The sequence below is a fragment of the Rhinopithecus roxellana genome, chromosome 1 (assembly GCF_007565055.1).
Source record: "Rhinopithecus roxellana isolate Shanxi Qingling chromosome 1, ASM756505v1, whole genome shotgun sequence".
Taxonomy (NCBI): Eukaryota; Metazoa; Chordata; class Mammalia; order Primates; family Cercopithecidae; genus Rhinopithecus; species Rhinopithecus roxellana.
Window position 1 is genome coordinate 130,846,314 of NC_044549.1, and position 22,067 is coordinate 130,868,380.

Genomic DNA, 22,067 nt, shown 5'->3' on the forward strand with positions numbered 1-22,067 from the left:
CTCAGTCCCCTGTATCTGCTGAGTGAGTAAATGAGCATTGAGGAGAGTGGCTGGCATACAGTAGTTGCTCTGTAGACACTGGTGGAATGAGTGAATGGATCCATGAAAACAGGACTGAAGGAAGAGACAGGCTGACGGATGCATGTCTATTTATTGGCACAGGGTCCTATAAGGGCCAAGACCACACCCTCCCACCCTCTTTTCTGTAAAAATAAACTCTGTTCTTCCTTTTCCCTGCTCTATCTGCTTTCCTGCTTGGTCTAGGGAGAATCAATTACCTGCTAAGGCTTGTGCCCTAAGACACAGGAACCAGTACCTGCTACACATATGCACTTCCCCTCTCAGCCCAGGGAAACGGTGGGCAGCAGGAGGCTTTCAGAGGCCCTTGGGCTTCCACTAGGAGCTGTCAGTGAGGGTCAGCAGCAGCATTGGGAGCAGTGGCACAAGGAGCACAGGGTGAGGTGGGGGTAGCCCCTGAGGGTGAGCCAGACAGAGCTGAGTCCACCCTTAAGTGCGCACTGAGTGAGCCTGGGGAGAAGTCCAGAAGGTACACCCAGGCCTGCGGGTCAGAGTGGGGCAGGCATGGCAGGCCCCATGGCCGCCAGGCTGAGTAAGCTTGGGGCCAGAAGAGGCAGACTCCTTCCTGTGGGAACTGGCCTCCCTGCCCAGACCTCTTCCAGGCAGGGTGACATGGAAAGATGTCACAGTGAATGGTGGGGGCTCTGCTGGAGGCAGGGGCACCCCCAAAGCAGAGGCACAATGTGGTGATTGAGGAGGGACTGTACTTGTGTCACCTGTGGTGGGGAGTGAGGGACTGTACTCGTGTCGCCTGTGGTGGGGAGGGACTAGACCCAGCCCAGCTTGTATCTGCTTCCTCCCAACCTAAGAGCAAACAGCTTTGTCGGGAGAGCTGCCCCAGGTCTGGTGACAGCCGGCCGTTTCTCCCCTGATCCAGGTCTACCACACCTCACACAGCTGCCCCGGGTTCATGGGGGAGCCGACAGGGCAGCCGAAGTGCCGCAGGAAGTCACGGGAGTTGGAGAGAGTGCCCAGCACGCGGAAGCGGGCAGGGCTGTGGGGGTCGGTCACCAGCCCCTCGTGAGAGCTCTCTGGTGTGCGGACCGAGCACCACACCTGCGGGTCAGGACAGACATGGGGGCATATGGTGTCTAGTGTGGAGCCGGGCCTTAGAGTCGGCTTCAGCCGTCCCAGAGACACAAACCACCACCACTGCAGCCCCTCCCGAGTTCCTTCCAAAACTGAGTTCCGATGTCCGAGTTCCTGGACATCGGGCTGCCCAGCATGGACATGACGAGGGGAAAAAGCGGAGCCCCAGAAGCTGCCTGCTGTGGCTGCCCAGTGGAGGCTCTGCCTGAGTCCTTGCTCTGCCACTTACTCTATTCCTGGGCAGCCCCGGACAGGCCACTCCGTGTCCCGAGCTTTAGTTTCCTGCGTGCCTTCCTCACAGGAACAGCATGAGGATCAATGTTTGCCCCCTTTGCCACCCTTTGCCCCACCCTGTGCCCCTCAAGCACGCAACCCTGCCCTTTGAGCTATGTAAAATCCTACCGAGGCGTTCTCCTGCTCAGGCCTCTTCAGGCTGCCTTTGTGGGCCCTGACTGGCTGAGAGGCTCTGGGCACAGGCCTTCCCAGCCCACCTTTCACGCCCCAGCCTCAGCCCCATTCCCCAGCCCCTTTGACACATGTCCCAGACTTCTCCTAATGACATACTCAGGAGGGAGCAGGACAAAGGGGCAGACCCCAGGCCTTCCTGGAGGGTGATACCTGGGCAAATCCCACGAAGAAGAGCTGATGGTTAGTGAGCCCCACTGCTGGCAGCTGCTGCTCCTCCCCATGCTTTCTCAGCCATGCTTTGTAAGCCTAGGGACAGAACAGTGGGCAGCAAGCCCATCCAGGCCTGCCCCCATCCACCCAGCACCTTTCACCCCAGGCCAGCAGGCCTCAGCTGCTGGAGGGCTGGTCAGGCCACTCACATTGTAGGCAGCCTTCAGACCCCCGTTGTCGGCAATGTTCTCCCCCAGCGTCTGGCGGCCGTTGAGCCTCTCCCCATTGACCTGGTATTGATTGTACTGTTCCTCCATGCAGGCTGTGTGGTTCCGGAAGGCTGCCAGTGACTCATTCTGCCACCAAGGCCGCAGGTTCCCTTCTTTGTCATACTCGCGCCCTAAGGAGAACTCACCTTTGCACCCCACCAAAACCAGAGCTCATCTCGGGGACAGCAGTGCCCCCACCAGCCCTGGTCCATAGACTCCAGGTCCCTTGGGGCTACATCAATGTCCCAAGGCCCTGCAGGAGCCACTGGGAATTCTAGGCTCCAGGGGACGACTCCATGGGCCCCTACCTTGGTCATCAAAGGCATGTGTCAACTCGTGGCCCATGACCACACCGATACCACCAAAGTTCAGGGCCCTGGTAGGTGAGGAATGGCAAGTGAGGACATGGTGGGGGTACTTCTGAATCCCACCTCCAGCCCTGCTCCCAGCTCAGCCACAGGCCCAGGCCCCAGCACCCAGCCCCTCCTGCTTCAGACACACTTGGGGTGGTTGCGAGCATAGAAAGGGGCCTGCAGGATGCCAGCGGGGAAGACGATCTCATTCTTAGTTGGAAGGTAGTAGGCATTCACTGTCTGGGGGGTCATGCTCCACCTGGAGGAGGAAGAGGGAGAGGCTGAGGCTCCCGACTCTCCTGACACTGTTCCCCTCCCAGCAGCCCTGCCCTACCTACCTCCTGCAAGGGCTTGGGGCCTCTGATCTGGGAGCAATCTTGCCACCCTTTTCCCCCATCCCAGGAAACATTTCCCCACCTCTCCCGCCGCCCCTAGTGTCTATGTCCGCCCCCTCATTCTCACTGGTCTCGGCTGGGTGACTTGCGGAGCTGGTCAGCCATCACCTTGGCAGAGAAGTTGTACAAATTCAACATGTTTTGGAAGAAAGAATCTTCAGAAACTTCGTACTATGGGAAAGGTGGAAAGTAGAAAGAGAGCAAGAGAATCCATTGGAGAAGATAATAGCCCCAGTTTGGCTACTCAGTATCTCTCCAAACCTCAGTTTCTCAACTGTAAAATATCTAGTAAACCATAATCGGCAATATTTAAAGGGCATTTATGTTACGGGTGCTATTTTTTTTTTTTTTTTTTTTTACATACTGCACTCATTTATCTCACAACAACCCTATGAGGTAGGCACTAGTAGGACCCCCATTTTACAGAAAATGAAACCAAGGCCTAGAGAGGTTTTGTTAAGGTTAACAAGTTAGGGGTAGAAACAGAATATGATTAGGCTTGACTCCAAATCTTGGCTCGTTAACACTATATTTCACTGCTGTTTGGCCTGCAGCCTGACACAGAGCCAACACTTTAACAATGCTGGTTACCTCCATCTGCCTCTAAAAGAAACCAACGAACACCTCTTTCCCAGTGCTTGAGCCCCAGTTACCAAGCCCAGAGAACAGTGTCCTCTACAGGGCTGAAGTTCAGCACTGATGATCTCAGGTACTCACCCCATCATAAACATCATCCAGCTCTTTGGGCTCCAGGATAAAGTCTGGGAAACCAATCATATCATAGATGGCGTCTGCCTGAAGAGACCAGGTTAAGGGTTTGTTTCCTTCCCCAGGTTCCTAGCAAAACTGTATCCTTGAACCCCACCTCAAGATGGCGCCCCAACTCTAGCCACCACTCACTTTCTCCTTGGCTGCCTGGCGGGTCTTCTCATCCATCCAAACCAGCTGTCCTAGGGCCTCCTCAAATGCAGTCCGGATTTCGCTGATCATCCCCTCTGCCTGGGAGGGAGGAGGCAAAGTCAGCCTCCCTCTGCACTGAATGCATCCCTGCCCTGCCCCCCACCCACCCTGGTGCCCCATCCCTGTCCCCCCAGGGGAAATGGGAACGCCTAGACTAATGAAATACAGCTGAGCATCTGGAGAGGACAAGAAGGAAACACCATTTGTAAAGGTACTGGGATTGTGGCTGGCTTTTTTCTTAATTAAATAAACATTTTAATTGACAATAAGTTCATCAAATTAATATCATAATTTAATATAGTGCAATGATTTTTTTTTTTTTGAGACAGAGTCTGGCTATGTCACCCAGGATGGAGTGCAGTGGCGTGATCTCAGCTCACTGCAACCTCCACCTCCCGGGTTCAAGCAATTCTCCTGCCTCAGCCTCCCAAGTAGCTAGAATTACAGGCACCCGCCACCATGCCCGGCTAATTTTTGTATTTTTACTAGAGACGGGGTTTCACCATCTTGGTCAGGTTGGTCTTGAACTCCTGACCACGTGATCCACCCACCTCAGCCTCCCAAATTGTTGGGATTACAGGCGTGAGCCATCGTGCCCAGCCTAGTGCAATGATTTTTATCTGATTATGAAAAGAGGGCATTCACAGAAAATTTGGAAAACTGAGAATTGAAAAAGAAAACAGACCAGTTATAAATCACTCATTCATAAGTAAGTTCTTTCAACATTTTGATTACCCACTTCTAGAGTTTTTCCCTCCCCTGATATGCACATAAAATATGGAATTATGTTGTATTAGGTATATATTTTTTGTAAACTACTTTTTTCACTGAAAGATATATCAGCTGTTTAAGGATCCTCACAACCCATCCTAACTACAATTTATTTTTCCTTTACCCTATAGTTGAACATTTAACCAGTTCTTATTTTCTGCTATGATAAACAACATTGCCATAAAAACCATAAACATCCTTACAGGTAATACTTTAAGCATATCCATTATAATATCCTAATAAATAAATATTTCTTCTAGTTATATAGTTAAACATAAACACATAGACAACTTTAAAGGACGCTTATAATCCCACTGCCCAAAGCAGCACTTCATTTGTTCATGAATTTACATCCAGTTGTTTTTCTTTGGTTTTTTTATTTTTATTTTTTTGAGACAGAGTCTCGCTCTGTTGCCCAGGCTGTAGTGCAGTGGCGTGATCTTGGCTCACTGCAAGCTCTGCTTCCTGGGTTCACGCCATTCTCCTGCCTCAGCCTCCCGAGTAGCTGGGACTACAGGCGCCCGCCACCACACCTGGCTAATTTTTTTGTCTTTTTTAGTAGAGACGGGGTTTTACCATGTTAGCCAGGATGGTCTCCATCTCCTGACCTCGTGATCCGCCTGCCTCGGCCTCCCAAAGTGCTGGGATTACAGGCGTGAGCCACCGCGCCCAGCCTTGTTTTTTTTTTTTTTTTTTAAGACGGAGTCTCACTCTGTCGACTAAGGCTGGAGTGCCCTGGCACGATCTCGCCTCACTGCAACCTCCGCCTCCTGGCTTCAAGTGATTCTCCTGCCTCAGCCTCCCAGGTAGCTGGGATTACAGACACCCGCCACCATGCCCGGCTAATTTTTTGTATTTTTAGAGAGACGGGGTTTCACCATGTTGGCCAGGCTGGTCTCGAACTTCTGACCTCGTAATTCATCTGCCTTGGACCCCAAAGTGTTGGAATTACAAGCGTGAGCCACCACACCTGGCCCCTGTTGTTTTTCTATATGTCTGCACATACATGAACAGTCAATTTTGAGGGCATAGCGTTGAAAGAATCTTGTAGACTCACAATTTGTTTGCTTTGCCGGTCAAATGTGGCCTTCACGAAGAGGGAGCCCAAAGCGAAGCCAAGGGCGTCATCTGTGTTGGAGATGCAGGTCTGCCACCTCGGCACACAGGACTGTTAAGGGACAAAGAGCCAGGCCCCCAGAGATGGCTATGTCCTCCAGTCAGAGGGCCTTTCTCTGTCACTGGGGCTAGCAGCCCTTCTCAGCTCTGGACAACAGAGTCCTGGGTTTGCTCAGTGCCACATCTGTCTTTTTTTTGAGACAAGGTCTCACTCTATCCCCCAAGCTGGAGTATAGTGGTGCAATCACTGCTCACTGCAACCTCTGTCCCCCGGGCTCAAGTGATCCTCCCACCTCAGCCTTGTGAGTAGCTGGGACCCCAGGCACATGCCACCATGCCAGGCTATTTTCTTTTGTATTTTTAGTAGAGACGGGGTCTCACCATGTTTCCCAGGCTGGTCTTGAACTCCTGAGCTCAAGCGATCTGCCCGCTTTGACCTCCCAAAGTGCTGGAATTACAGGCATGAGCCACCATGCCCGGCCCACAACTAATTTTATATCCAGTCCGTCTCCCATGCAAGAAACCTGAGAGTCACTCCAGCTTCCTCCATCTCCCTAACCCCCACATTCAACTACATTGACTTTTTTTATTTTTTTGAGACAGAGTCTCCCTCTGTTGCCGAGGCTGGAGTGCAGTGGCTGAATCTCAGCACACTGCAAGCTCCGCCTCCCAGGTTTACGCCGTTCTCCTGCCTCAGCCTCCCGAGTAGCTGGGACTACAGGCGCCCGCCACCTCGCCCGGCTCGTTTTTTTTTTCTTTTTTTAGTAGAGACGGGGTTTCGCCGTGTTAGCCAGGATGGTCTCAATCTCCTGACCTCGTGATCCGCCCATCTCGGCCTCCCAAAGTGCTGGGATTACAGGCTTGAGCCACCTCACCCAGCCTTGACTTTTTTTTTTTTTTTGAGACGGAGTCTCACTCTGTTACCCAGGCTGGAGTGCTGTGGCGCAGTCTCAGCTCACTGCAAGCTCCACCTCCCAGGTTCACGCCATTCTCCTGCCTCAGCCTCCCGAGTACCTGGGACTAAAGGCACCCGCCACCATGCCCGGCTAAATTTTTTGTATTTTTGGTAGAGATGGGGTTTCACCGTGTTAGCCAGGATGGTCTTGAACTCCTGACTTCAAGTGATCTGCCCACCTTGGCCTCCCAAAGTGCTGAGATTACAGGCATGAGCCACCCTGCCCAGCCTGCAATTGCCTCTTAACTGGACACCCTGACTCCATTCTCATCCCCGTGTCCCTGCTGCTCCCCTCCATCTTCCATTTAGCCACCAGAAATATCATCTCATACATAACCCAATTGTGTTTCTCCTCTCCATGGCTACTCCCATGGAGCCCCATCTGTGAAAGAATCAAGGCCGGACTTCTCGACACAATATTCAGGTCCCTTCCCGAGTGCCCCATGCCCACCTTACCAAACCCTGCCTCTCAGTTGCCCTCTTCTCAAGCTCATGCCAGAATATGTGTAAAGCCACCATGCTCCTTTTGGCCTCTAGGAATTTGCACATGCCATTCCTTGTCCCTGGAATGCCCTTCTCCCCAGCTTTCTTGGTGAACTTTTCCATCACATGGCACCTCTCAGAAAACGCTTCTCTGATGCCCTTCCCCACCAACCCCCCAGGTGAAATGTGCTGTCCCACCTCTGTCCTATAGCACAAAAGTCTTTCACTCAGTGTGAGCACTTATCACCACAAAATATAATGTATTTGTTTACATGTCCACTCCCCCCACTTAATGGGGCATCTTGAAACTAAATACTGCATTATTTATTATATCCTCTCCATCCTCCTCATCGAAGCTGAGTGTCTATACATACCATATATTGTGTAGATGCTTCACTTACGTTAACTCAGCTAATACTCTTCTTGACAACCCTCCAAGTTATTCCTGCTTTACAGAGCAGAAAATGGATAGTGTCACTGAGAGTGTCCTGAGAGTCACTGGAGTGACTATCATGTTTCTTGCATGGGCAATTGACTAGATATAAAATTAGTTGTGGGCCGGGCACAGTGGCTCATACCTGTAATCCCAGCACTTTCAGAGGTGACATGCCCAAGGTCCTACAGGCTAGAAAATGAATAAGTTGGGGTTGGAACCCAAGTCGGCTTGCTTCCAAATTCTGCGCTCCATAGTATGCACCTGTGCACCATGAGGCACGTGGTGCCTGATACACTGAAGGCATGCAGCATCAGCTAGACTGGATCAGAACGTGGAGGCAAAGTCAGAGAGCCCACCTTCTTAGTGCCATAGAGGGTCTCCAGCAGCTTCTCTTGTGCAGACTCAAAGCGTCGGTCCAGGCTTGAGGTTGTCTTTTGCACTAGGTTCCAGATCAGGTAATTGTTCAGGATGCTGACAACCAGACCAGAAAATAAGAAAAGGGCAGGTGGGATGCCCTTTCCACCCCCCAAACCAGCCCCTAGGAACATGCAGGCTGCAGGAGTCCTGAGAGGCATATGTGGAAGCTGTCCCAGAGTTCCTCTTTGGCCCCGGGGCCACATACCTGCCTGTAGAGGTCAGGTTGGAGAGAGGTGTGGGAACAGAGATCACAGGGAGCACCCTGAAACCCTAGCACAGATGAAAAGCCCATAGGCATTCTGATTTGATGTTTGGAAGGCTCATGGCATTATCAAATGTTGTTCTGTGTGGCTGGACCAGTCCACTATGCCCAGCCTTGCTGGAGACCTCCACGGAACCCACCCTCACCTTGGGATCCCCCCACACCTTGGTTCTGTGCGGTTGATGAGCTCTGACACCTGCTGCAAATAATCCATCCCATACACCACCACAGGCTCAGAGTCACTCAACTCCAATGGTGACAGCAAGAAAGACAGGAACTCAAGCCAGTCCATGGAGGGCGCCAGAGCCTGAGAGAAAAAAATCTCAGACCTTGCCTTCCCAACTCGCTTCCAGCAGAACCCTCCCCCACTGTATGCTGGAGCCTGGGAGCCCTTCCCATTGCCATAGCAACAACTACTGGCTTCATGGCGACTCCTTCCTGTAATATACTCTTTTCCAGGTCTGGGCACCTCCAATCTGGGAGCCCAGGCACTTATTATACAAGGATAACCACTACTTGTGACATTCAGCTGGGGCCTAGATATTCAAATATTTTCCTAACAATTGATAAAATACCCCTCCCCTGACACCCCACACATACTGGCTTCTCCTCCAGAACCACATCCCACCCCAACTTTTCCATAATCCAACATCTAAAGTGTTAATGGCCTGGTACAGTACAGGTCCTCCCGTAAAAACTTCCACTTCTATCTCTTTTTTTTTTGAGATTGAGTTTCGCTCTTGTCACCCAAGCTGCAGTGCAATGGCACGATCTCAGCTCACTGCAACCTCCGCCTCCCAGGTTCAAGCGATTCTCCTGCCTCAGCCTCCCGAGTAGCTGGGATTACAGGCATGTGCCACCAAGTCTGGCTAATTTTTTATTTTTAGTAGAGATGGAGTTTCACCATGTTGGCCAGGCTGGTCTTGAACTCCTGACCTCAGGTGATCCACCCATCTCGGCCTCCCAAAGTGCTGGGATTACAGGTGTCAGCCACCATGTCCAGCCTATTCTGATTGTTTTGTGGACATCTCATACAAACTGTTATACATTTTTAACACAATCCCTCCGTGCATCCCCAGGCAACAAGAAAGGGACCAAAGGATGGCCCAGTGAGAGGTGGCCCTAAATGGACACCATGTTTTTCCCAGTGCAACTGGAAAGCACAGAAATGCAAGGGAATGAGGAAAGGACTGGCTGCCTTGGGGAGATGGCATGGAGGGAAGCTGAGTGGTGTGTTCCAGGGCTGGCCCCTCTCAGATGTCTCCAGTCCCCTGCCTGCCCCACCTGCAGCTCCGAAATGCTCATCTTGTGATAGATTTTCTCCTCGTCGCGCCGCTGGTCCTGGGGCACTGTGATGTTGGCCAGTTGTGTCTCCAACTCCAGAACCTGCTGCATCTGCTCCCTCGTGGAGGTGGGCCGCCCACCCAGCAGCATCCCCAGCTCCTCCATGTAGTCCAGATAGGCAGTGAGCACCTGTCAAGGCCCAGGTGACCCTCAGAGCCCAGCAACAAGTCCTGCCCAAGGCTGAGAAGATCTATTCTTACCACCACCTCTGCTCACTATCTCTTCTGCTTGATTCTGGAAGCCTTCTTGGATGACCTGTTTCATTTCTGACACACCGCTTACCGCCATCAGCTAAGTATTGTTTACTTCTTTTATTTTATTTTTTGAGATTAAGTCTCATTCTGTTGCCCAGGCTGGAGTGCAGTGGTACGATCTCGGCTTATTGCAACCTCCACCTCCCGGGTTCAAGCAGTTGTCCTGCTGCAGCCTCCCAAGTAGCTGGGAGTACAGGCACCCCCCACCACGCCTGGCTAATTTTTTGTATTTTTAGTAGAGATGGGGTTTCACCGTGTTAGCCAGGCTGGTCTCAAACTCCTGACCTCAGGTGATCTGCCCGCCTTGGCCTCGCAAAGTGCTGGGATTACAGGCGTCAGCCACCATGCCTGGCCTTGTTTACTTACTTCTGTACTTGTTTACATCTATTTCCCCAAGGAAAAGGTGAGTTCCAGCAGAGCATTGTTCCAAGTTACAGCAGCTTACTCACTACTGTCTCTAGGGACTAGAACAGAGTAAATGCTCTGCAAGTGTCTGTCCAGCAGATGGGCCTGCTTCCCATACTGCTTTGCCTTCTTGGTTCCTAGATCCCTGCTAGTTGTCCCAGTCCATCAGTGACCATGTGCCTTCACTGAACAGCTGACTGGACCTCACAGGGGATCCGGGCCATGGTGTCCTCAGGCCTCTATTACCTCCCATCCTGCCAGGCCTCAAGCTTGCTGCTTTCTCCACTACCCGCTGGTCTCCAAGGGAGAGAAAAGCATGGAAAAGAAACATTTAGTGACCACTTCTGTGGACATGCATCAGACTCTCTATTAGAGGCTTTCCATACAGTGTATCTTTTCCTCCCTGCACAGCAACTTCATGAAGTGAAGATGAGTCCCATTTCACACCCCAGGGGACAAACTTAGGAAGATGACACGGCTTGACTTCCATCACAAACTAGCGGATGGCAGAGTGAGAATGTGGCCCAGGCCCGATGACCCCAGGGCCATGGCGGCCCTGGCCCTGCCCAGGTCCAGTACAAACTCATGCGGCCTCACCCCTGCTGGCCCTGAGGCTCCATGAAGGCAGGGCTGTGTTTGCTTTGTTCACCACTGTAATTTCAGGCCCAAGCGCAACTGTCTGCCACATAGTAGGTGCTCAATAAATGTCTGTTGAATAACAGGACGAAAACCTGCAGACAGACACTCAACACTGCTCTGTGCCAATTCCCTTAACCCTCCTCCCAGAAACTGCTTTCCACTCAACCTGAAGGCCCACCTGGGCTCCCCAAATCACCAAAGTCCATCTCCTCTTCTACTTACGGAGAAGTTTTAGATCCCTTAATATCCATTCTGTGTATTTCAAATTCCTCCTGTCCCTCACCTCTCCTCTTACTTGCTGCTGGCATCAGAGGAAGAGGTTTGAGTACCAATCCCAGTCATCCCAGCTCCTGAGGGGGATGGTTAGCTAAACCAGTGATCTCACCTTACCCCTTCTCCCTACCTCCTCACCTTCAGCTTAGTGCTTACTTTTGAGACTCTCTTGAACCCTGCTTTACTCTTAGTTTTTTGTTGTTGTTGTTGTTGTTTGTTTGTTTGAAATGGCGTCTCCCTCTGTCACCCAGGCTGGAGTGCAGTGGTGTGATCGCAGCTCACTGCAACCTCCACCTCCCAGGTTCAAGCGATTCTCCTGCCTCCGCCTCCCCAGTGGCTGGGATTACAGGCGCAGGCCACCACGCCTGGCTAATTTTTGTATTTTTAGTAGAGACAGGGTTTCGCCATGTTGGCCAAGCTGGTCTCGAACTCCTGACCTCAGGTAATCTGCCCACTTCGGCCTCCCAAAGTGCTGGGGCCATAGGCGTGAGCCACTGCACCCAGCCTACTCTTAGTTTTCATCCTATCGCAACCTTTTGCGTTGCATCTTTCTCTAGATCCCAGCACAGGAGGCTTCCTGAAGGCAACCAGTGACACGCTGACAGTCAAACCCAAGTCTTTCCTCTTGCCCCTATCAAAGGGTTGAAGGATGTGGTTCTCTCCCAAATCGTAAAAATTATCTCCTCCCCTGCTCAGATGATGTCAAAATCACACATCTGTTCACATCACTTTTAAGTTTCCCCTTCCATTTCTTTTGGGATGAATCCTAAATTTGGCCCACAACGCTCCTGCATAGTGTGAGCCTATGGACTTGTCCAGAAGGCCTTGGCCTGCATGCCCCTCCTGCTCCCTCTCCCACTGAGAATGGCCAGTGGGCCATATGCCTTCCCACCTTGGAGCCTTTGCATAAACTATTGCCTTTGCAGAGCCCTCTCCCTTCATTGCAGCCTGTCGGCACCCTGGAACTAGGCAGGTTCCTGTTTGCACTTGCTCTCAGAACCCTATGCTTTTTCTCTATAATAGTCCCAACAACTGGAAACAGGACAACTGTGTAGCAAACTGTTGTATGCCTTCTTCCCCACTCAGAGGGTAGTAGAAGTGTCTTGTTCACCATATGCCTAGAGGAGGGTCTGGCCAAGGGATGCTCAGCAGATGTTTCTGAATGAATGACAGAAGGACAAATGATTGTCCTATTCCACAGCAATCTCTTTTGCTATTTTTCTCCCACTGCCCTTAAAATACAAGGATCTCCTTCTGTCCTTTCTCTGTCCTCCTCCTGTCTCACCTCTTCCAAAGCCTTTGTTTAGGTTTCTTTTTTCTTTTCTTTTTTTTTTTTTTTTTGAGACAGAGTCTTGCTCTGTCATCCAGGCTAGAGTGCAGTGGCGCCATCTCAGCTCACTGCAACTTCCACCTCCTGGGTTCAAGCAATTCTCCTGCCTCAGCCTTCCAAGTAGCTGGGATTATAGGCACCCGCCACCACGTCGGGCTAATTTTTGTATTTTTAGTAGAGACGGGGTTTCACCATGTTGGTCAGGCTGGTTTCAAACTCCTGACCTCAAGTGATCCACCTGCCTCGGCCTCCCAAAGTGCTGGGATTACAGGCAAGAGCCACCACGCCCGGCCCAATTTTTGTATTTTTAGTAGAGATGGGGTTTCACCATGTTGGCCAGCTGGTCTCAAACTCCTGTCCTCAAGTAATCAGGCCGCCTCAGCCTCCCAAAGTGTTTGGATTACAGCCACCCCACCTGGCCTGGTTGGGTTTCTAAGGAGATACCTCTCAAGCCTCTGGGTCCTTTCAGGGTTATTCTCTCTTCAGGACTCCACACGGCTTTCCCAGCTGCCTGCTGGCCTCTCTGTATGTAAGGTGCCCAGGTCCCAGCAAACTCACATGTCTAAAAGGAGCAGCTCCCACACCCTGAGCATCTTCCATATGCAGGAGCATAAGTTTGTACCCCTAAACTACTCCCAACACCATATGAGGTTGATGCTATGATCCCCTGTTTACGGATGAGGGAACAGCATCAGAAAGATTAATCAACTTGCACCAAGCAGCAGAGCTGAGACTGAAATCCAGGTCTGACTCCAAAGTCTCTCCTAGTCCTGTGACATTGCACTGTCTCCTCTTTCTCAATGTACCCTAAGCTGGTTCTTCCTACAGACATCCCTAATTACCAAGGCACCCCTCCATTCCACCATCACGAAAGTGAACAGCTTTAGCCATCTTCACCTCTTCCCTCCTCTAACATCCAGGCACCAAGAACTCATGATTCTGATTTGATGATATCTCTTACATCCTCCTCTTCCTACCATTCCTTCTGCCACCTCTTTCATTTGGGACCTTCCTGACTCAGAGCACAGAGTACCGCAGACACTCTTAATTCATCTCCAGGCTTTCTTTCTCACATCTACTTTTCACACCCAAAACAAACTGACTTCCCAAAGCACTGCGCTCCCTCCCTACTTTGGAGCATGCAGTGGCTCTCCGGGAGCTACAGAATAAACTCCGTAGTGTGCTATTCAAGGTCCCCTCCATAACCCATTCCTGCCCACCTCTCCAGCCTCTCATCTGCCTTGAGTTCTGTATTTTACCATAGTGGACCCCTCGCCATGGTCCAAACACACCTAGCCTTTCCCTCTTCAACACTTTTTTTTTTTTTTGTAAGACAGAGTCTGGCTCTGTTGCCCAGGCTGGAGTGCAGTGGCGCCATCTCGGCTCACTGCAACCTTTGCCTCCTGGATTCAAGCGATTCTCTTTGCCTCAGCCTCCCAAGTAGCTGAGATTACAGGTGCCTGCCACCATGCCTGGCTACTTTTTGTATTTTTAGTAGAGACGGGTTTTCACCATGTAGGCTAGCCTGGTCTCGAACTCCTAACCTCAAGTGATCCGCACAGCCTCCCAAAGTGCGGGGATTACAGGTGTGAGCCACTGTGCTCGGCCTCATCAACACTTTTGTTTAAACTGTTCTTTCTTTTTTTTTTTTAGATGGAGTTTCACTCTTGCCGCTCAGGCTGGAGTGCAATGGCATGATCTCGGCTCACTGCAACCTCCAACTCCTGAGTTCAAGTGATTCTCCTGCCTCAGCCTCCAAAGTAGCTGGACTACAGGCATGTGCCACCACGCCCAGCTAATTTTTGTATTTTTAGTAGAGACAGGGTTCCACCATCTTGGCCAGGCTGGTCTCGAACTCCTGACCTCATGATCCACCTGTCTCGGCCTCCCAAAGTGCTGGGATTACAGGTGTGAGCCACTGCACCCGGCAAACTGTTCTTTCTTTCTTTTCTTTTTTTTTTTTTTAGTTGGAGTCTCGCTCTGTCACCCAGGTTGGAGTGCAGTGGCGCGATCTTGGCTCACTGCAACCTCTGCCTTCCGGGTTCAGGCAATTCTCCTGCCTCAGCCTCCTGAGTAGCTGGGACTACAGGCGCCTGCTACCATGACTGGCTAATTTTTATATATTTAGTAGAGACGGGGTTTCACCTTGTTGGTCAGGTTGGTCTTGAACTCCTGACCTCAGGTGATCCACCCACCTTGGCCTCCCAAAGTGCTGGGACTACAGACGTCAGCCACCGCACCTGGTCTAAACTTCTTTCTACCCAGCATGCCCTCATGCACTCCCACGTATTCTACAGGGCCTGGATCAAATGCAATCTCTTCAGGAAGACTTCGCTGGCTCCCTAAGTCTCTCCTGAATCCTCAGGACCCTCTTGTGAACTTTGTTCTCAGCTATCTAGGTTCATGAACCCATTGACACTGAACGCTTCCTGTGACAATGGCTTGGAAACTTATATCTCAGAATTCCCCCACTGGACCTGGCACACAGTAGGTGTCTATGAAACCTACTAGAAGAATAAGAGAAAGGAAAGAAGGAAAAGGGGAAGAAAGGGAGGGAGGGGGCAAGAAAGGGAGGGAGGGAGGAAGAAAAGAAGGAATAAAGGAGGGGCAGTTGGTTCACTAGGTGACAGGATAGGCTCACCTTCCCTGCTCTGACCCTTGGCAAAGGGAAAAGTCAGCAGGGATCAGCCCAGCTCAGCAAGGGGTAGGGATGGGGATTCGGAAGATGTTCCTTACTTTCTCATTGGCAGTTCTGTTTAAGTAGTAATCCCGAGAGGGCAGAAAGAGCCCAGACTGGTCCACCTGCAACGGCAAGGAAAGGAGGTGAGCCCCTCGTTTTCCCCACCATGGGAACCTGAATTCCCCAGCAGGGGTTGGGGTGGGGGCCGGGAGTCAGCCCAGCCTGCCTGTCACAGGAGAGGGAAGTCTGGGCTCAGCAAAGGGTCCCTAAGTCTCTCCTCACCCTTTCCCAGCTCATCACCTGGATAACATTGCTGTTGGAACTCTTAGAGTCGGCACTGACGTAGACGGTGAAGAATGGGGTGGCCCTGTAGGTCCCTGCTACTGCCTTCAACACCTCCATAAAGTTATCCTGGTCCCAGGGCCCTGTAATGTTCCAACCACCAATCTGTGTAGAGACCATAAGTGGAATGATTAGCACAGGAGCTCCCAAAGTGTTCCTGGGCCATCTCCTCTCTCAAGGCCCCTCCTGCTCCCCTGCCCTCAGCCGGCTCAGTGGCCCCACCTTGTCAATGAGGTCTCTCAGTGGCTGGGCTCCCAGCTCCTCAATGCGCTCCACCTGTAGGCAAGATAGGTAGAAGCGCTGTGTCTTCCGCTCAGCTTCACTGCTAGAGTTGAAGGTGGTGTTTTCTGCGGGGCAGAACATAGGATCCAGGTGGCAATTACGTTAACTGCTGAGAGGGAGTCCCTGGCCCTTGCTCGGTTCCTCTCCTTGCCTTGTCAATGAGCAGTCCTCCTAACGCAGACCCAGGAAGAGTGTCTGAAACAGCAAGCCGTGGCTTCCTCTCCCTGTCCATGGAGACCCTAGGATATCTAGGCAGTACAGGCTCCCTGGTATCTACTACACCACGACAGTGCTCCAAACAGGGTGCAGAGAAGCGGTCCTCCATTATACCCAGAGTTCTGTCCCCGTCAAACCCATCCCCACTTCTCAAGAGTCCCCTGCTCTCTGCCTCCCCACCCTCTGGAGTGTTCACAGAGCCATCCACTTCCTCATTCATGGACATTGACTATCTGCTAAGTGTCAGGCCCTGTGCTAGGCACAAGGCACATAGGTGGCCCAAGGCCTCCATAACAGCCCCACTCACCAAGCAGGTGCTTCAGTATGGCCTGGTTTTGGTCCCAGAGGCTGTTGAAGGTGTTCCAGCGAGAACGCCCATCGGGCAGGGGGTTCCTCCGAATCCAACCCCCACAGGAGAACTGGTAAAAGTCCTCACAGGGGCTCACCCCTCGGTCCAGGGACTCCAGGATTTTTCCAGCCACTCGAATGCAGGCCTCTGTAAGGCAGGTGCTGTGGGATGGGTCTGTGGTAGGGGGCACGGTGGGAGGGTAGGAGACTGTCAGTCTGTCCGTCTGGAAGAGGCAAACTCTTTGCAAGGGCCATGACAGCAGGAAGGTTGAGAAGAGAAAGCAAAGCCAGGGCTTTTTTTCAGGGAAGGCTTGGCCCCCACAAGTGAAAATCTTAGAGGCCCTTTGGCCTCCAGAACCCCTAGTTATGAATGCTGATGAAGAGTGTGGGCCCACCTACCTCTGTGGTACTGGACCCCCAGGGCCACAAGGCAGCCCAGAAGCAGTGCAGCCAGCAGTAGAGAGACACCTGCCAAGACCAGCTCCAGCTGCGTGCGTGAGCCTAACAGCTCTCTTGTCCCCTTCTGGAATCCCACCTGGGGAACACAGGGGGACAAAGAGCAACTGAGCTGCAGGGCAGAGGTCCAAGATCACCAGGGGGTGAAGCCACAGGCAGTTTTCAGAGTCACAGGGTTAACTTTGGGCCCGGGGGCAATGAGGCCAGCGGGTGAGTTGAGCCCTGAGTCTGTTTTGTGCAACGTCATGGCTTAGCATCGCCTCACCATAGTCCTAGAGCAGAGGCCAGAGATGGAGCGGAGGTGGGGGCAGGTGACCCTCCAGAACAGCCCAGAGCTCCTGGGTGTGCCAGGCGTCATGCCAGGGCTGGGGCCTGGTGAGAAAGGGGAAGCCCCCTTGCCCACCTCCATGGCGTCCGGGGAGGCCCCGCCCTCTACCGGGGTCTCGGTTGCGTCTTCATCCCGAAGCGTGGCCCGTTTGTACTCCACCATCTGCCAGACAGTCGGGGTTGCCAACCGAGGTCAGGCAGAGAGGGCTTTTTGCCCACGACCCTGCCCCAGTGCCCCCTGCCTCGCGGACCCCTCCCCCCTGCTAAGAGGGCCCTTCTCTTCCCACCTGCCACGCTGTCGGGCCTGGGGTCTCTCTATCACCGCTCCACCAGGCCCGGGACACAGCCCTACATCCGCGAGCCGGGCATCGCCTGCCCCTCTGCTGCCGACCCCTCTGCCTCGTCCCTCTCCACCCGGTCCCCTCCCCTGGAGCCCAGGGGCCCCCACTCACGTTGTTGCCAGCTCCCAGCTCCTGCAGCGCGACGTTCATGGTGGAGTCGGGCCAGGCGGTGATTCAGGGCTCCCGGCAGCTGGCCCTCTCCCGGGCCGCGGCCCCGGTCCCCTTCCCGGCCCCGCCGCCACCAGCCATCACTGCCGGCCGCCGCGCAGCACCCCCGTGCGGGCCGCGGCCGCCCCCGCCCGCCGGAGTCCCCCGCCCCACGCGGCGCCCCGCCCGGGGTGGGGGGAGCGTGAGGGAGAGGGAGGAGCGCGCCGAGGCTCTCCGCAGGCTCCAGCTGCCCTCCGGCAACACCAGAGACCCCTCCACGCTTCATGGTCCGCCCCCCATCTCAGCAGCACCCTCCTTCCAGCCACTCATAATTTACTTTCCTAGGAAAAGCAATGAAATGCAACCAGTCCCAGAGGTTGCTAATATTCCTTGGCCTACTTCCCCCAAATTTCAGGCTGTCTCCGTCCCCTTTAAGCACTTTAGAGAAATTATGCCCTCCTGAGGAACGTCTTCCCACAGTAGTCCACACAGCCCCTCTTCAGCTGGCGAATACAGAGCACACAGGCAGTTCACCCACATTCAGGGTGTGCACGTGGTACCTACCTTTGGTACCTACCTATGTGCGGAGAGCACATAGACTCCAAGGACACGGGCAGGCACGATGCCCAGCACACAGTCCACGCGCACATGAAATGCCCACAGAATGTACACACTCTGCATACTCACACACAGTGTACACACGCACAACACACCCAGAGCCAACACACACACACACACTGTTTCTGTACGTACACACACCAAGTGCAGGGGGAGAATACACTCCACACACACACAGCCCACACTGACTCCACTCTTCCATGGCGCTTCAAGACCGCACTTCTACTCTCCAAGATAACTGCTGTCATCAGATCATCTCATAAAGGGAGGGTTACAGATGGTGACAAATTGGCAGGGAAAAAAACAGCCATGCACAGATATTTAAAGAAAAGACGTGCTAACACTTCTAACTTGGGGAAAGCAAACCGTTTTATTTGGGAGATTTACAAGGAGAAAAAAAACTAACACCAAGCAATATTTAACTGAAAAGCAATAGTGTGGCACCCATGCATCTGCCATCTGCCTTCCATATTGTCATTCCTTAATCAGGCCTGGTGTTATTGCAGTCTGCTGCACTGAAAAGTGCCTAGTGTTTTACAACTCAAAAAAAAAAAAAGGAAAAGAGAGTGCGCTTCATCTTCTTCTTCCCATCCTCCACCCCCACCCCCACTGAGAGAGTACAAGAATTTGACCCGAGAAGGCTTGAATGGGTAGCAAACACATAATCCATTTCCTTCCTTCCTTCCTCCCTCCCTCCCTCTCTCTCTCTCTTCTTTCTTTCTCTTTCTTTCTTTCTTTCTTTCTTTCTTTCTTTCTTTTTCTTCCTTTTCTTCCTTTTCTTTCTTTCTTTCTTTCTTTCTTTCTTTCTTTCTTTCTTTCTTTCTTTCTTTCTTCCTTCTTTCTTTCTTTCCTTCCTTTCTCTCTTTCTCTCTTTCTCTCTCTCTCTCTTTCTCATCTTTCTCTCAGGAAGGGTGTCAACCGGGCACAGTGGCTCACACCTGTAATTTCAGCACTTGGGGAGGCCAAGGCGGGGGGATCACGAGGTCAGGAGTTCAAGACCAGCCTAGCTAACATGGTTTCACCCATCTCTACTAAAAATACAAAAATTAGCCAGGCATGGTGGCGGACGCCTGTAATCCCAGCTACTTGGGAGGCTGAGACAGGAGAATCGCTTGAACCTGGGGGGGGGGGTGGAGGTTGCAGTGAGCTGAGATTGTGCCACTGCACTCCAGCCTGGGCAAGAGTGAAACTTGGTCTCAAAAAAATAAATAAAATAAGAGAAGGGTGTCTCACTTTGTGGCTCAGGCTGGAGTGCAGTGACATGATCATAACTCACTGCAGCCTCAAATTCCTGGGCTCAAGCAATCCTCCCACCTGAGCCTCCCTAGTAGCTGGGACTACAGACAGGTGCCACTGTGCCTGGTTAATTTTTAAAACTTTTTTTGTAGAAACAGGGTCTCATCATCTTGCCCAGGCTGGTCTTGAACTCCAGGCCTTAAGCAATCCTCCCACCTTGGCCTCCCAATATGCTGGGATTACAGGCATGAGTCACCATGCCTGGCCCATAATCCATTTATTGATCTCACCTCAGTTCTCAGACAACTTGCTGCAGTGGATCTAATACAGAATGTTCTTGCAGCTAAGAAAGAGTGGATGATGAATGAAGCAGGCTGAGAAGTGTTACATTGCTTTTGTTGGCATTTTCACCCCAAAATTGCATAGTTCTCAAACTGGAGACAGTACAGTGTCACGGTAAGGATAAAGGATTCTGGATCCAGATTCAGTTTCCTCATTTGTAAAATGGAAATGAGAATACCTACTTCAGGCCACACACGGTGGCTCATGCCTGTAATCTAGCACTTTGGGAGGCCGAGGCAGGTGGATCACCTCAGGGCAGGTGGATCACCTGAGGTCAGGAGGTCAAGATCAGCCAGGTCAACATGATGAAACCCTGTCTCTACCAAAAATACAAAAAATTAGCCGGGTGTGGTGGCACATGCCTGTAATCCCAGCTACTCGGGAGACTGAGACAGGAGAATCGCTTGAACCCAGGAGGTGGAGGTTGCAGTGAGCTGAGATCGTGCCACTGCACTCCAATCTGGGCAACAAGAGCAAAACTCTGTCTCAAAAAAAAAAAAAAAAAAGACTAATACCTACTTCAAAGGCTAGTTGTGAGAATTAAATGAAATAGTACTTGTAAAGTATATGGGACAGTGCATGGCACATAATGGGCACTCATTGTGTGTGTGTGTGTGTGTGTGTGTGTGTGTGTGTGTGTGTGTGTGTGTGTGTGTTTGAGACGGAGTCTTGCTCTGTTGCCAAGCTGGAGTGCAGTGGCGCAATTTTGGCTCACTGCAACCTCCACCTCCTGGGGTCAAGCAATTCTCCTGCCTCAGCTTCCCAAGTAGTGGGGACTACAGGCATGCACCACCATACCCAGCTAATTTCTGTATTTTCAGTAGAGACGGGATTTCACCATGTTGGCCAGGCTGGTCTTGAACACCTGACCTCAAGTGATCTGCTCGCCTTGGCCTCCCAAAGTGCTGGGATTACAGATGTGAGCCACTGTGCCTGGCTTACAGCATTATAATCTTATGAGACCACTGTTATTATACATGCAGTCCATCATTGACATAAAGTTTGTTATGTGGTGCATGATTGCATAATGAAAGCTACTGTGTATGGGCCACCTGGCAACAGGATCATTAGAAATATTCCCAGGGTCACTGCAACAGCAAGTTTAGACAGCACTTTACTATGTGGCAGCCACTACGCTAAGTGGTTTACATCTTATGCACTCATGACACTTATGAAGCTATTCTACAGATGAGGAAACTGAGGCATAGAAACACTAAGAGTTATATGGCTTGTAAGTGGCAGAGCTGGGATTCAAACCCAGGGAGTATGGTTCCTTTCTGGAGAGCAGTTTAACAATATGAATCAAAAGGAGGCTACACTTCCTCCCTGCATTAGTTGCTAGTGTTTTGCTACATCCCTTCTAGGAAGAATAAGTGGAAATACATAAATTTCCAAGACAGGCAGACTTGGGCTCAAATCTGGATTCAATTCTTTATCAGCTGTATCATCTTTATCAAGTTATTTGAAAGCTCTGTTAATTTTTCTCATCTATAAAATGGGAACAATCACCCCTGTCTTAGAGAGTTGCTGTGAGAATTAAATGCAACCACATATGATAGAGCCTGTTACCTATTTTTACAGTGCTCTCAGATGCACTAGGCTTGGCCTAAATGGACATTTTCTTTTCAAGTCTCTTTCATGACCTAAATTATTTTTAGACCCATAACCATCCCTCCTCTCCCTCTCTCCCTCCCTCCCTCCCTCCCTCCCTTCCTTCTTTCCTTCCTTCAAATTTTTAGAGACAGGGTCTGCTCTATCACCCAGGCTGGCATTATCAGAGCTCCCTGCAGCCTCAACCTCCTATGCTCAAGCGATTCTTCCACCTCAGCCTCCCAAGTAGGTGGGACTACAAGTGCATGCCATCACACCTGGCCTTTTTTTTTTTTTCATACAGATGAGGTCTCACTATGTTGCCCAGGTTGGTCTCAAACTCCTGAGCTCAAGTAATCCTCCTGCCTTGGCCTCCCAAAGTGCTGTAGGCCTGAGCCACCATGCCCAGCCCCCCATAACCATTTCTGACTACATGTTAAATACCCTATGTATAAGAGTCTTGGAAGTTGCTCTATTTTATATTTCTATTTTCTTTCTCTGTATTTATCATCTTTGACTCTGTTTCTCTCTTATTCTCCTATTTTCTCTCTCTTCTACTCTTCCTTTCCTACATGGATAATCTTTTTTTGATCTTTTTTTCCTACTAAATAACCTTTTTGGTCTTTTTTCCTACAGGGATAATCTCATTTTTTGTCTAAATTGATTGTGAATTGAGAGGGAATGGACAATGGCTT

General features: G+C 51.4%; 1 protein-coding gene across 3 annotated transcripts; it reads right to left on the bottom strand.

Moving 5' to 3' along the window:
* Nucleotides 1-711: 711 nt before the first annotated feature.
* ECE2 (endothelin converting enzyme 2) lies at nt 712-17,716 on the bottom strand. 3 transcript variants are annotated; one of them, XM_010366182.2, is made up of 19 exons: nt 17,551-17,712; nt 17,037-17,261; nt 16,715-16,850; nt 16,275-16,490; nt 15,692-15,816; nt 15,428-15,574; nt 15,184-15,249; nt 9,487-9,675; nt 8,367-8,509; nt 7,880-7,994; nt 5,591-5,701; nt 3,703-3,801; nt 3,520-3,597; nt 2,870-2,973; nt 2,556-2,666; nt 2,363-2,430; nt 1,995-2,185; nt 1,786-1,881; nt 712-1,134 (listed from the first exon to the last, which is right to left on the bottom strand). In XM_010366182.2, the coding sequence occupies exons 1-19, from the start codon at nt 17,587-17,589 to the stop codon at nt 958-960; spliced, it is 2,436 nt and encodes an 811-aa protein (XP_010364484.1). In that variant the 5' UTR covers nt 17,590-17,712; the 3' UTR covers nt 712-957. The 3 variants fall into 3 exon arrangements, with proteins under 3 accessions (XP_010364484.1, XP_010364486.1, XP_010364485.1); XM_010366184.2 differs by having other exon boundaries at nt 17,175-17,261; nt 17,551-17,624; XM_010366183.2 differs by lacking the exon at nt 17,037-17,261 and having other exon boundaries at nt 17,551-17,716.
* Nucleotides 17,717-22,067: the final 4,351 nt, after the last annotated feature.